The sequence below is a fragment of the Archocentrus centrarchus genome, chromosome 2 (assembly GCF_007364275.1).
Source record: "Archocentrus centrarchus isolate MPI-CPG fArcCen1 chromosome 2, fArcCen1, whole genome shotgun sequence".
NCBI classification, from domain to species: domain Eukaryota; kingdom Metazoa; phylum Chordata; class Actinopteri; order Cichliformes; family Cichlidae; genus Archocentrus; species Archocentrus centrarchus.
The window spans coordinates 26,235,432-26,247,948 of record NC_044347.1 but is presented as its reverse complement, the minus strand read 5'-3'; the positions used below and the strand labels follow the sequence as shown (position 1 = coordinate 26,247,948).

Below are 12,517 nucleotides of genomic sequence, written 5' to 3'. Positions count from 1 at the left end.
CAGAAAGCCTGACGACGTTTTTATTACGCGCCAGTAGTCTGTGTCAAATTAAAAGTCCTCTCAAAACATTTTTCGTTTCGTGTTATTGTGCGGTTTGTCATTGGCAGGAAAACTCGTTACTTTCCGATAAACAGACACGGAATGAAATCGCTTTGTGCCCCGTAAAGAGTTAATCTTTTAGGATATCAGGCTGTCCTTGGTGTTTTTGACCTGTTTAAAGCGCGGAGCTGCTGTGGGTGAAGGTAAGCTGCTGCTTTTCCTCGCATACAGTGAACTTTATGAAATAAAAGAGCCAGCTTTTACGGAAACTATCAGTCTCTTACTTCTCAACCAGCCAAATATATTTCTACTAAAGCCAAAAGCTCCCACAAATGTCTCTCCTCACGGAGTTAAATGACCGTGTAATTGCTAATTATCCAGTTAAAACCTGATAATTAGCTTAACAGGCGTGTTAATTGTCGACAGTAGGTTTCTGATTGAATAATAGCCATCGTCTGCTTTTATTAAAATGCTGCGGTGAATTTAACCTTGAAGCGGGGATGAATTTGATTGCGAAATATAACTCAGTAAATGTTTGCAGCTACATAGCGCCATTACGAGGACGACCTTTTAAGACGTTAATAACAGCGCACTCTGTTTGCAGGATTTAACCCCCCCCCCCCTCCTCCTCAATTTTCCTGAAAGCCTCCACAACGAGTCGCCTGAGCTGGGGACATCCGCTGGTGAATTTCATTTACATCAGCTGATGCAGCCAGGTAAGCTGCAGCCCGGCTGGATGTCATGCTACTGCTGCTGGCTGCTTTCTAGTCTAGTGGAGGTGGAGGTGTTGGGGGGGAGGGGGGATTCTCGGTGTGTCTCACGTTACATTGCTGCGCCCCCTCCATCGCGATCATCGGTCTCCTGCAGCCTGCCAGCGGATGAATGCCCCAGCCTGTGATTTTGCCATCGCCAAAAGGACTCCATGTCTTTCTTGGTAAGGATATTGCGCCGCATGGGTTTTGCTTGGTTCATGCCTCTTGTGTAGCTGAAGGGTGACCTGGTACTTGTATAGTCACGAATCAGTTGGCTCAGCCGGTGGTGGGACATGCTAAATTCAGTCTTCCACACAGACACTCACCAATGTACAAGACAGATCAGCCGATTTCCAAGCAATTTTATTTTTTCAGTTTGTGAGCTACATGAGCAACCAGTCTGTATACATGTAAATTTGAACACCTCAGATATTAATATTGACTGCCTGTGCATCCCTCACATCTAATGGGTACATCTAATTATGTATGCAGCTCTTTTCTTGCTCTGTTGGGACACATCAGCTCCCACTTTGCTGCCCGTTATCATCGCTCTAACTCTCTCTCTCCATTCACCATTTCCGATAAAAAGCCCCTGTGAGAGTGCCTCCACAGCCCATACTTCCCCTGTGCTTGCTTCTCTGTCTCATTTCACTCTGACCTTTCCAACCCCCAACTGCCAGGGAGTGCATCACCCTACACTTTCCACTCCTGCGCCTCCTCCTCCTGGTCCTGTAGAGCATGTCTCACATGTGCTCCTCCTCCCCCTCCTTCACCAGGACTGTTCCTGCATCTCCCACGCTCAGGTCCAGCCCATGGACATAGAGGAGCGCTATGAGGACACCAGCCACCAGTTCCTGGTCAGTAGCCAAGACTCTGTCAGCATGGAGACAGGCGTCACACTGATGCTCTTTCATCATATCATCACTGTCCATTTTTCATCAGTCTGGAGCTGCTCAATAGTTACTTAATGTAAGATTGCATCAACTTGGTGTAAAAAAGAGGATGAAATCATTTTAAAGAGAACCTGTTATGCTCATTGCTAGCTCCATATTTTTTATTCTTAGCATTGTCATTGAACAGTCTTTAAAAGTCTGAAATTAAAACGAAAGAAAATTAGGTCTCAATCTAATTATTTTGTAGCTTATATGGATTTTTAAAAAATTTAAAAATACAAGTGAAGTGCACATTATACCACTTTGAAATGGTTGTATACCAAAGTAGTAGTTATGCCATATTTATAAATGCCTGAATTTTGGTATGATTTAGGCTTTAATAAAGTGGCATACTACAATTCCCATGATGCAACTTTTTTTTGGGGGGGGGTGGGGGGGGGGGTCAATTGTCAGGCTTTTGGGCATCACTATGACATCGTTAGACTTGACTTGGCTTGAGTGCCCTCCCCCACTTCACCCAAAACATTTTCAGTGAAGTGTTCCCGTTTGTATATTTTCTTCTACATCTTTAGCCCAGTACCTCATATTTAATATGTATTATTAGCAACTTAATAATAATTATGGATGCACTGCTAATGTGTGAGATCACTTCCTCCTGCTGATGCAGACAAAATGCTGGGACAGTGTGTGGAATCCCGACATCAGCGAGTGTCTCCAGACATCCCCCCCCCAAAAAAGTGTCTGCATCACTATAACTCCAAGAATCCTCCCCGCACTCCCTCCCTTTGTTTTTCTCTGTGTCACAGTGCCACCTGCTGGCAGCCACTTCACACAGTGACCTGTTCGGAGCTAAATATTAACCCAATGTCACCGTGACGCTTCATCTCCTTTGTTGTTTCTGGTGGAGAGGACTGTAGGGCTAAGTGGCTCAAAAAAATGAAGGAAAACCTGCCCATGGTGTTTTTTTAAATTAGCTTGATTTTTTTATTATCTGTACTTGTTTATGATCAGTAAAAAGTTAAGCAGTGATTGTAGTGTAGTGTAGTGTAGTGTAAAATTTACGGCGGGTAAAATAAGTATTGAACACATCATCAATTTGACAAATTCTCAACAACCCATCCAGTCCACATGCCAAGAAATCAAACACAGATGTTTATGTATTTGCGTAATAATGAGAAATGACAGGGGGAAAAGTATTGAATATGTCCGCGTCGTGACGCCTACTGTATGGAGAAACTAGTCGCATGCATTCCTCAGGTGTGATTTTGGCCCATTCTTCCACACAAACACTCTTCAAATCCTGAAGGTTCTGTGGATCCTTCTATGAGCTCTGAGCTTTAGTTCCTTCCAGAGGTTTTCAGTTGGATTCAGGTCGGCTGATTGGCTGGGCCATTCTAGCAGCTTTAGTTTCTCTCTCTGAAACCAGTTGAGAGTTTCCTCGACTGTGTTTGGGATCATTGTCTTGATGAAACGTCCACCCTCGTTTCATCTTCATCATCGTGCTTAGATGGCAGCAGATTTTAATGAAGAGCGTCTCGGTACGTTTTTCCATTCATCCTTCCTTCAATTATATTAAGCCTGCCAGTGCAGAAAAACAGCCACAGAGTTTTAAAGATAAAAGACATTTTATGACCTTGAAGAAGAGGTCAGAGGTCAAATGTGACACATTCAAAATCTTTACATGGTACTTTTTATAAGTTGCCAATGCACACCACACTTGTAAGAATCGTAGTTTCTAAGTTATGAGGCTTTATGTCAAAGTTGTGAAACAGTGCTGACGGTCGAGACTGATGATGGTCGTAGATGATTTCAGGTACTCGTGTATCTTCCTGTGTATGCTCTGAAGTTCTGTGCTGTTAGCCTTGGATTAAAGTCTCTGACGCGTGTTTTGCGGGTGTATGCGTGTGCGTGCCTGCAGAGCTGTGACGGTTCTGAGTACACGCTGCAGGGCCCGGCGGGCGGCGATGACATCACAGGGCTGTCAGCCGAGCCTGCACATTACCAGCTGCTGTCAGAGCTGGGTGAGAAAACACCACAACATCCGAGAATAGCACCTGAGTCAAAGATCTTTAAAATAGCAGTGCAGTTCACTTCATGCCAGCTCATTGTGTCACAGGTCGGGGCTTCAATAACCTGAGCCAGGTGAACATGGCACGCCACATCCCCACCGGCCAACTGGTGGCCGTCAAACAGACTAACCTGGACGAGTGCACGGAGGAGGAGCTGCTGCAGCTCATGGTGAGCTGCGCCCTACACACAGACATTTACCTGAGCTACAAGTGGTTGTACAAGCTTCTTTATACGCTGGATCCTTTTGTATTAAATCCCAGAACGAGGTGCTGCTCTCCCGGCTCTTCCGTCACCCCAACCTGCTGACCTCGCGCCTGGTCTTCAGCTCCTGCTGCCAGCTGTGGGTCCTGACACCTCTCATGGCCTATGGTCAGCCATAACCACACATCCACAGCTTTTTATCCTTCATTACACGATCACCAATGTAGAAGCTTCCGAGGTTTTCCCAGCGCTATGATTTTATAATTCCAGCATAATGTTGTCCTCCCACACAAATCCGCTAAAAATCAGAGAGCATTTCTTTGCACAAAGCTTCTTCTCATCTGCTGCTGAATAAATGACTACTCTACTGGTCTCTTCCTTTTGCTTTGGTGTGCAGGCTCTGCAGACACCTTACTGAGGACATATTTCCCAGATGGAATGAGTGAATCCCTGATAGCGTACCTGCTGTACGGTGTGCTGAAAGCATTGGAATACCTACACCGGATGGGCTACGTTCACCGGTCGGTGAATTCAAGACATTATAAAATGGGATATAAGCTATAACATAATGTATGCGTTAGGAGGGGAGAAGTATTTGTATCTTTGTAATATGTGCTTTGCGCCTATATATCCTCAGAGGGGTGAAGGCCAGTCATATCCTGCTGTCAGGGGAGGGGTGTGTCTACCTCTCAGGGCTCCACAGTGTTTACAGTATGATGCGTGAGGGGAAGAGGATGAGGGCCGTGTTCGACATGCCCCACCACAGCCCAGCACTGCTGCCCTGGCTCAGCCCCGAACTACTGCGACAGGTCGGTGCCTTGCTTCCTCTTCTGATGCTTCAGAGGGGGCAAATTCTGCTCATTCCCAGCTCACTTCCTTCTCTCTTTAAGCCAAGTTTGAGCTTCCTATTGGCGGTCCAATAGGAAGCTTAAACAGTAGGTGGTTGAAGCTTCTGTGCTCACAGCCAGAGCTCGCGTGTCTCTTGGAGTGGTGCACTATTTCCAAGTATAGTTTGCTTTCTTTTCTTTTCTTTTTTTTTCCAGCTAAAGTTTATTCTGTGTCTCCTCTCTGGTGTTGTCCTCAGTAGGACCTGCACGGTTATGGAGTGAAGTCAGACATCTACAGTTTGGGCATTGTAGCCTGTGAGCTAGTCAGCGGCAGGGTGCCTTTCCAGGACATGCCGCCTACTCAGGTAAACCTGCTCTAGAAGAATATGTAGCTTTTAAAGTTCAGCTCATGCAAATCACATCTAGTTGTTGACACTGTTGCCCATAGTTTTGCATCAGCATGTGAATCTTCCCACTCAGATGCTGCTTCAGAAGCTGCGAGGCTCCCACTGTTGCTTGCTGGACGTGGCTCCCTTCCCGCTGGGAGAGCTGGGGGGGCTGAAGGTTTCGCGCTCGGGGGTGGACTCCGGCATCGGGGAGAGCGTGGCCACGGGGAGCCTGACGCACAGCGCCACCGCTCCCCCCACAGACCGACCTCAAAGCCCCGGACCCAAAAACCACTCTGCCACCCTCCACAGCCTGGTCCAGCTGTGTCTGCAGCAGCAGCCTGAGCGCAGGTTGTTACAGTAAAACAGCAGTCAGATGGAATGAAAACACACACAGTGCAAACACAGACTTTAATGCTGGTGCTGGTTCTGTTTGCCTCCCACAGACCGTCAGCTTCTGAACTGTTGACCCACGCCTTCTTCAAGCAGGTGACACAAACTGCATACGTCAGTAAATTTAAACGAGTGGGCTTTTATTTTGAAAAGTGTCTGTTTGAGCCGAGACTTCCTGTTCTGTTCCAGGTGAAGAGGCACACCAGAGACTCCTTCCTCAGTCTCATGTACCCAGCAGCGCCCCTCGCCAGCCCCGAGGACCCTCCGGTATCCAGCCCCCCCGCCCCTTCCTGCCACACTCCAGCACCAGCCGCCACCGACACCACTGAGGCAGTGTGGGACTTCTCCTAACTCTCACCCCCAACACTTCCATCCCTGCTGTCCCCAAATCCTGACTAGCAAGCCAAACACAAGACAATCAAAGCAAAAGCAATGAGGCCAAATTCTACTGTGCTTTTATTTTTTATTATTAACCCAACTCTCTGAGCCTTTTTAAATAGTTTTGTAGTGTTTTTATATGTTCATTTGAAGGTGGATTTTGGGTCACGGAGTGGGGAAGCAACTGTGAACGTGCTGGATCAAAAAAAAAAAGCTGCTCTGGTTTTATAGTAACAGTTATAATGGACTCTGGCTGATGGCTGATAATCATGCACTTCCTTTGAGGTGAACTATGAGCTGAAGAAAAAGCCCCTCTGGAAATAGCTGTAAGTCTGTGCACATTTTGTTTGTTTTTAAGGTGTTATATCCATGTTTTCATATTCGTTGGGTGCGTGACTCTGGTACAACCAAGAAGTTATTCCTAACAGTAACCACTCAGTGTAAGAGATTATGTGTGTGTTGAATTTCCTTTTGTGGATCTCTTATGCTCATTTACAGCTCCATATTCAGCTTCTTCTTCTTGGATTTTAGTAGAGTTTGTCTGGATGATTCACAGTTATTTATCTCATACCGGGCTGTTGTGCAGCCCTTCAGTTCATCTTCTGTCTGAAACAAGCCATTTTAGCTCTCGTCCCCCTTCATTTAAGCCAGCCTTGTTCTCTTTGTTAACCCCTCTGTGCTCACAGCCTGAGGGGCTGTGCCTGAGACGACCATATTAGGAACATCCTCTCACTTTGACATCATACAGATCCAAGGACAGAAAAAAGCAAAAAAAATAGGTCCACTTTAAAGTATTGTGTTTTTTGGACTGTGAATAGTGAAAGCTACACAAAATGAGATTTAAACATATGTGCATATATATTCATCTGTGTGAAGAGCTGAAATCAGGTTTGGGGGGGGAGAATCTGCATGAAAGCCGGTCCTCCAGAGTTTGCCTAAGAATAATTGTATTTAAAAGTTTTCTTCAGTGACAAAAGTTGCTTTTACACTCATGGGTACTCTGCAAAAAGGAACTGCTCAAAGCTGATTTAGTAAGTTTTTAATGGTGGTTTGGCCAAAATGCAAACAGATAGTGTGCATCCAAAGAAAAATGGGCCTAACTCATCCTAAAGGTACCAAATGTTCACACCCTCCAAATGAAAATCACCAAATTTTAAGAAAAGTTCCAAATCTCAGCGCTTGGTTATCCCCTAAAATAATACGTATTGCTGGCATGTTTTGAGTTCTGTATTCAAAGATTAGACTTTATTTTTACAACAGAATCCACAACCAACTCTGTAAATACATTCCTGCTGTATGCTTGAACATTTATGCACATAGAGTTCTTGTATAGTAATCTTAAAAGGTGTCATACATGGGGGGCAAACTGCTATGAACAAAAGAATACATGAGCAATAGAATATATATCTAGTGTTCCATGTAGTAGTTAGTTTCTTGCTCATGGAAAGAAGATTTCTACTGTGCTGTACAACCACTTCTCCAACAATGCCTTTTTGTTTTACTGAAACATGCATTCAGAATACGGTGATCTCTCTGTAACTGTGATTAAGTGTACTGTGTATGGAAAACTGTGACTTACAGTACATATCAAACATGGTAGCTGTATGAGCCTTTAAATATACACGTGTTATAAACGGTACAGAATGTCTTGCCAAATTATAATCGTGCATCTTTTTTTTTTTTTTTGTCTTTTTCTGGTGGTGTAGTGATTAGCACTGAAAGTGATTGGCATGGTAGGTACTCTACAGTATTAGTGAGATCTCAGAGGATCTGATCAGCTGATATGAGCAGCGTAGAGTGAGGAGAAAAGAAATTCCTTTTAAAACGAAGAGATCTCCAGTACACAAACTACAGCAATAGAAGTGTAATGACATGCAGTATTGGTATATAAATACATGGAGAGGGGAGTAGGGAGGGTTCCGTCATGAGAACTCATCCAACATGTTGAGCCTATAGCAGAAAAACTGTGGGATGCTCTCATCATTCAGAATCATACTATCCATGCAGCGATATATAGTGTTATCCGATTATTTTATAACCATATAATTTTTACATAGAGGTGCACAAGAGAAAGATTTATCCACTTTCGTAATGCAAAAAGCATTGTGTCAGAATTGTCAGCAGTTTCTGTAGATGTATATTACATAAAAAAAAAAAAATTCTCAGCAGTTAATCCCTTTGAACAATGTTTCTTTGTTCTTAAAATTATCATACGTATGACATGATTTGAATGTGCAGAACGTTTTTCCACATGAGTAGAAAACAGAGCTGAAACACATCTGAGCTATAAATGTATGAATTAGTGATGTGAACAAAAAAGAAAAAAACCCCACAGAAGTTCACTAGTATGCAGAAAAACGTGTTTCGTTCCTGAAATTTCTCAAGCGAGGACTCCCAAAACTGCAACTTGGTAACATAGAACATAATATATGATATTTATATATTATACAATAATATGTATTCAGGTAGATCAACATAGAAAGGAAATGGTGGCTTTACCATGTATTTTTTAATGGAAAAATGTGAAATATGTTCACAAGGACCTCAAAGGATGGAGTGTTCTTAAGTGACAGAAACATCTATTATTATTATTATTATTATTATTATTATTATTATTATTATTATTATTATTAGTGATAGTAGTAGTCGTCCGTCGTCGTAGCAGTATTTTCTGCATATACACACATTTAGAGGCCCAGCGATAAATTGTAGTTTTCTTCTGCTCCACTAGGTGGCAATACAGTATCAAAATAAATAAAACCGAAACCCAGCCCTAGCAACCACGTAAGTCCACATCGACAACGTAAGTGAGAAAAACTGTCGCAAATAATCTGAGCATTGTGATATATATATCAAAAGCGTATTTCGCCACTATTCAACAGCTTAATTTTTATACGGTAAATACGTTAAAAAAAAGTAAACACCTATGTCATCCTGAACGCGTCTGAGTGGCTCGTTTTTGTATTATCGTGCCAGTTGCTGCAGTCTCTTGTGTATCCGGTTCCCCTACCAAATGAAAACTCCGCCTTGGTTTACGCTGTGAAACACTATGGTTCAAGTCTGGTTTATTAAAAGCACAATACTACTATTCCTACATTTTTACATATGCTTTTGCTTTGGACTTATAGGTATAATATCTTAGTAACTATCTGGCCGGAGTATATTGTTATTTTCTCTTTAAAACATTTTTTTTAAGCTTCAGGGTTGACTCTTATTTTGAAACAAGTCAAGTCCATCCACAGGAAGTCGCTGTCGGCCGCTGGACGCAGAAGCAGCAGCTGTGAGGACGGCGTCAGTGACAGTTGGTCCTTTCTTTGCACAGGTGAGCGGTCTTCAGGTTATACAATGGTTTGGTTCTACCTCTCATGTCTTTATGGGTTTATTACATTCATGTGAGCGCTCTGTAGCCGGGCAGACTTTGACGGACGAAGCGTTTGTGTCACATGAGGAGGAGGAGGAGGAGGAGAAATGGGGGCTTAAAAAATAGAAAAAGCCTCTTTTTTTGACAGACAGCTAGCTTTTAGCGAGCTTGGCCAGGTAAGGTTAACTACACAGCAGTGTTTGCCCGGGGTAGGCGAAGACACACTACGTAATAAGCCACACGTAGAAAATAGACGTGATAGTTTGTGTGTGAGCTCCGAGCCTGCGGAGAGTAACGTTACTGAAGGTATTTTGTCGCTTCTCGCGTTTGATAGCCTCGCCATTTGTCTTACGCTCACCAGACATACGCCTTCATTATGTGTAATTGTCTGTGTTGTTATTCTTGATAGCGCAAACGCTGCTGGGAATACCTCCAAGAAGAAGCACTGGGAGAAAAGAAAAGTGGGAGTAGAGGCCCAGCTGCTCCAGCTGCTCCAGCAATTCCAGCGCTTCACTTCTCGTCTTTGACATGGAATATATTTTTTAAAAAGTATCCCTCTGTTAGACTGTTACCACAACACGTCGCCCGGTTTCCCCCACTCTTTTTAAAAGGACTGTTACACCTTTGTCAGAGTTGGTAAGTCATGAGCAGCAATGAAACAGTTTAGCTCATGACTGGGAGCCATGAAGCAGCCAGGGAAGTGACCTCCGTGGACACCGCAGCCTGAGGGTGCCCCTCGTTGGCACCATGGCATCCAACGAGAGATTGTATGAAGTCTGGATGCTCTATTGTACCAAGGTAAGCTGTCTCCATTTACACACACACACACACACACACACACACTTTCCCTGTGGAAATGTCATTGGTGTGAAGTAATGGACAGAGTGAGGGCATTTCCTCCCAGGCAAAGAGGTTATTCTCTCATGATATTTATGTTTTTGAAGTCTAGCAACAGATTAAGCACATTCTCCAATCTCATTGTACATCCTGTATAATGACAATAAAGGCATTCTATTCTGTTTGCATTGACCGGTTGGGGTTCTGAGCAGGTAAAGCCTGTGCTGACAGACAGGTTGAAAGCAACAACAATTAGTGCCCTGCAGTAAAAGGCAGGCTAATGAAATTGCCTGTAGATCCTGAAGGATTTATTGCTACTAGACTCATTATGTTTATAAATGAATAATTAATTCACTGAGGACAAACTGTGAGATAATGTCAAGCAGAAGTGGTTTCTAATGGATTTAACACAAGTGAGCATGCAGTCAGACTGTGTCATGGTTGTGATGTGTTGTTTTAACAGTAGAGATGAATGAAAGTGCTCTGGAGTAGAGACAGCACCTTTTGAGTCAGCTCTTGGCAAGATTTAATTCACCCTGCGATAAAGCATGCGCACATCCTGGCGTCCAATCAAAACGGCCTGCCTGAGCCGCTCCTCACGTGAGCCTGGCTGCAGTCACACGCCTATCTCCCCCAGTAATCCCTCACAATAACACACCGTACGCAGTCCTCTGACAGGTATAGAGGGCTGTGAAGCTGTTACTCTTATTTTTAGGATATGACATCCAGTAATCCTAACCCTGAGAAGTAAAGCATTTGAATGCTGACACACACGGAGTGTTTAATACCAGCGGCCTGGGATTTGGGGGTCTCAGAGGCAGTCACAGTCACCTGTGAAAATGCCAGCAACTGCTGCAAGCATACACATCACATTTGCTCTAGCAGGACTTTTTATTTGCGTTGACTGAGTGTTCAGTTGCAAGGAAGGATCATTTCATTTCAGCCTGGCTTTGAGCCAGAGCCCACTGAGTCAATCTTTATGTCTGAATGAAGCAAAAGAGACACGGAGAGAGAAGGATTAAAGTATGTATGTGACTGCACCAGCCTGTCTCTCCCTGAGCAGCTGGAATGGCATGAACAACCTGTATACCGAAACCATCGACAGGTGAAGCGAATCATTGTTTACCTTGTTAGAATGTTGGGAAAAATCTGAGCTTGGTATTTACTAATGCCATTTGACAAAGAGACCTCCAGAGTCCAGAGCCTGTTTAAGCAGGACTAGGAGACCTACACATTATGAGGCAGGTTGTTTTAACGATTATGGTCAGTCTGGGTGGGCTGTCTGACCTTCAGTCACGTGGTCTAAATTGGTCAAGGAATGTCTCTGTCTGAGGCTTGACTCTTGTCTGAGCGCTGAGACCAGCCACCTTGTGTCCCACTAAGGGGTTAACTCTTCCACAACCAGCCTTTTGTTGCAACTTCTCCTTCCAAACTCTTGTCATCAAAGTTGTTTTCTTATTTCCTGCAGATCATTAGAAAGCCCTAAAAAGTTTGATAATATTAAGGAAACCCATTTCTTAAAAGAGGTGGAGGAGGTGGCTGGGTAGAGGGAGGCCTGGGCTTCTCTGCGTAAGCTGCTGCCCCCGCCACCCGGCCCCAGAAAAGCGGGAGAAAATGGATGGGTGGCATTTCTTAAATTACATAGAAAGATATATTAAGAACTTATGGTAATTTGTGACAAAGTAAAGCAACAGATTCTGTGTTGTATGGATTATAGCTTTTGAATAGTTGTCTATGAGTTGATTTATGAAACAGTGCAGGAGCCCTGATCGTAAAGGACCTCTATGTAAGCCCAGAAAACCACAGTTATTAGTGACACCGTGGCTGTTTAGTGAACTGCAGTCTTTGTGGGCAGCTTATTCAAACTTGCATTGGTCAAAACAGTGAGAGATACACAAGACAACCCTACATTATTATACAAGTATTATGAACTAGGAGACCAGCTGTGTATATACTGAGCATCAGTAAAAGGACAATGTTGACCTGAATGAACTAAAACCAGATACATGCTATGTAGCTCAGTTCCATCTAGCTGTAAAAAGTAAATGTTAGTTTCACTTTGTGGTTTTATGTCGTTTGCTTCTGGCTAAAATTTACATCAACTAGCATTTCAACTCAGATGACTTTGCTAGTGACAACGTTAGCAAGCAGGCTGCAATAAGGCCGTATCTACTCAAGATAATTATTTTGAGAGAGCTTGCAATTTATCCATGTTAGCAGCCACAGTAGCACTAACTAACATTGGCCCTTAGTATAAAAGATGGATGTCGCTACCATGATGTCACCCGTCAGTTTAGGAAGTCCAGTTATGAAGCCTTGAGGTGAGCATTTCTGCCATTGGTATCTTGGATTCAAAACACTGGATGAGGAGGTGGAGCTC

The 12,517-nt window shown here is 43.6% G+C and overlaps 2 protein-coding genes across 3 annotated transcripts in view; both read left to right on the top strand.

Moving 5' to 3' along the window:
• Positions 1–36: 36 nt before the first annotated feature.
• stradb (STE20 related adaptor beta) lies at positions 37–5,912 on the top strand. The gene is made up of 12 exons (XM_030753779.1): positions 37–242; positions 644–973; positions 1,568–1,648; positions 3,603–3,705; positions 3,801–3,922; positions 4,015–4,123; positions 4,353–4,476; positions 4,593–4,764; positions 5,043–5,147; positions 5,263–5,519; positions 5,615–5,657; positions 5,751–5,912. The coding sequence occupies exons 2-12, from the start codon at positions 962–964 to the stop codon at positions 5,910–5,912; spliced, it is 1,290 nt and encodes a 429-aa protein (XP_030609639.1). The 5' UTR covers positions 37–242; positions 644–961.
• Positions 5,913–9,183: 3,271 nt separating this feature from the next.
• The window catches only part of nbeal1 (neurobeachin-like 1), a 61,572-nt gene continuing 58,238 nt past the window's right edge, over positions 9,184–12,517 (top strand). For both annotated transcript variants that reach the window (XM_030746178.1, XM_030746170.1), the window contains exons 1-2: positions 9,184–9,261; positions 9,710–10,098. In XM_030746178.1, the coding sequence (XP_030602038.1) occupies positions 10,048–10,098 (51 nt within the window). In that variant the 5' untranslated portion in view covers positions 9,184–9,261; positions 9,710–10,047. The remainder of the gene's footprint in view (positions 9,262–9,709; positions 10,099–12,517) is intronic.

What these genes read in the sequence shown, in the direction of transcription:
- stradb (XM_030753779.1), top strand. An exon ending in AGGAGCTGCTGCAGCTCATG is followed by an intron (nt 3,923 to 4,014) that starts GTGAGCTGCGCC and finishes ATTAAATCCCAG; the next exon opens with AACGAGGTGCTGCTCTCCCG. An exon ending in CGGATGGGCTACGTTCACCG is followed by an intron (nt 4,477 to 4,592) that starts GTCGGTGAATTC and finishes ATATATCCTCAG; the next exon opens with AGGGGTGAAGGCCAGTCATA.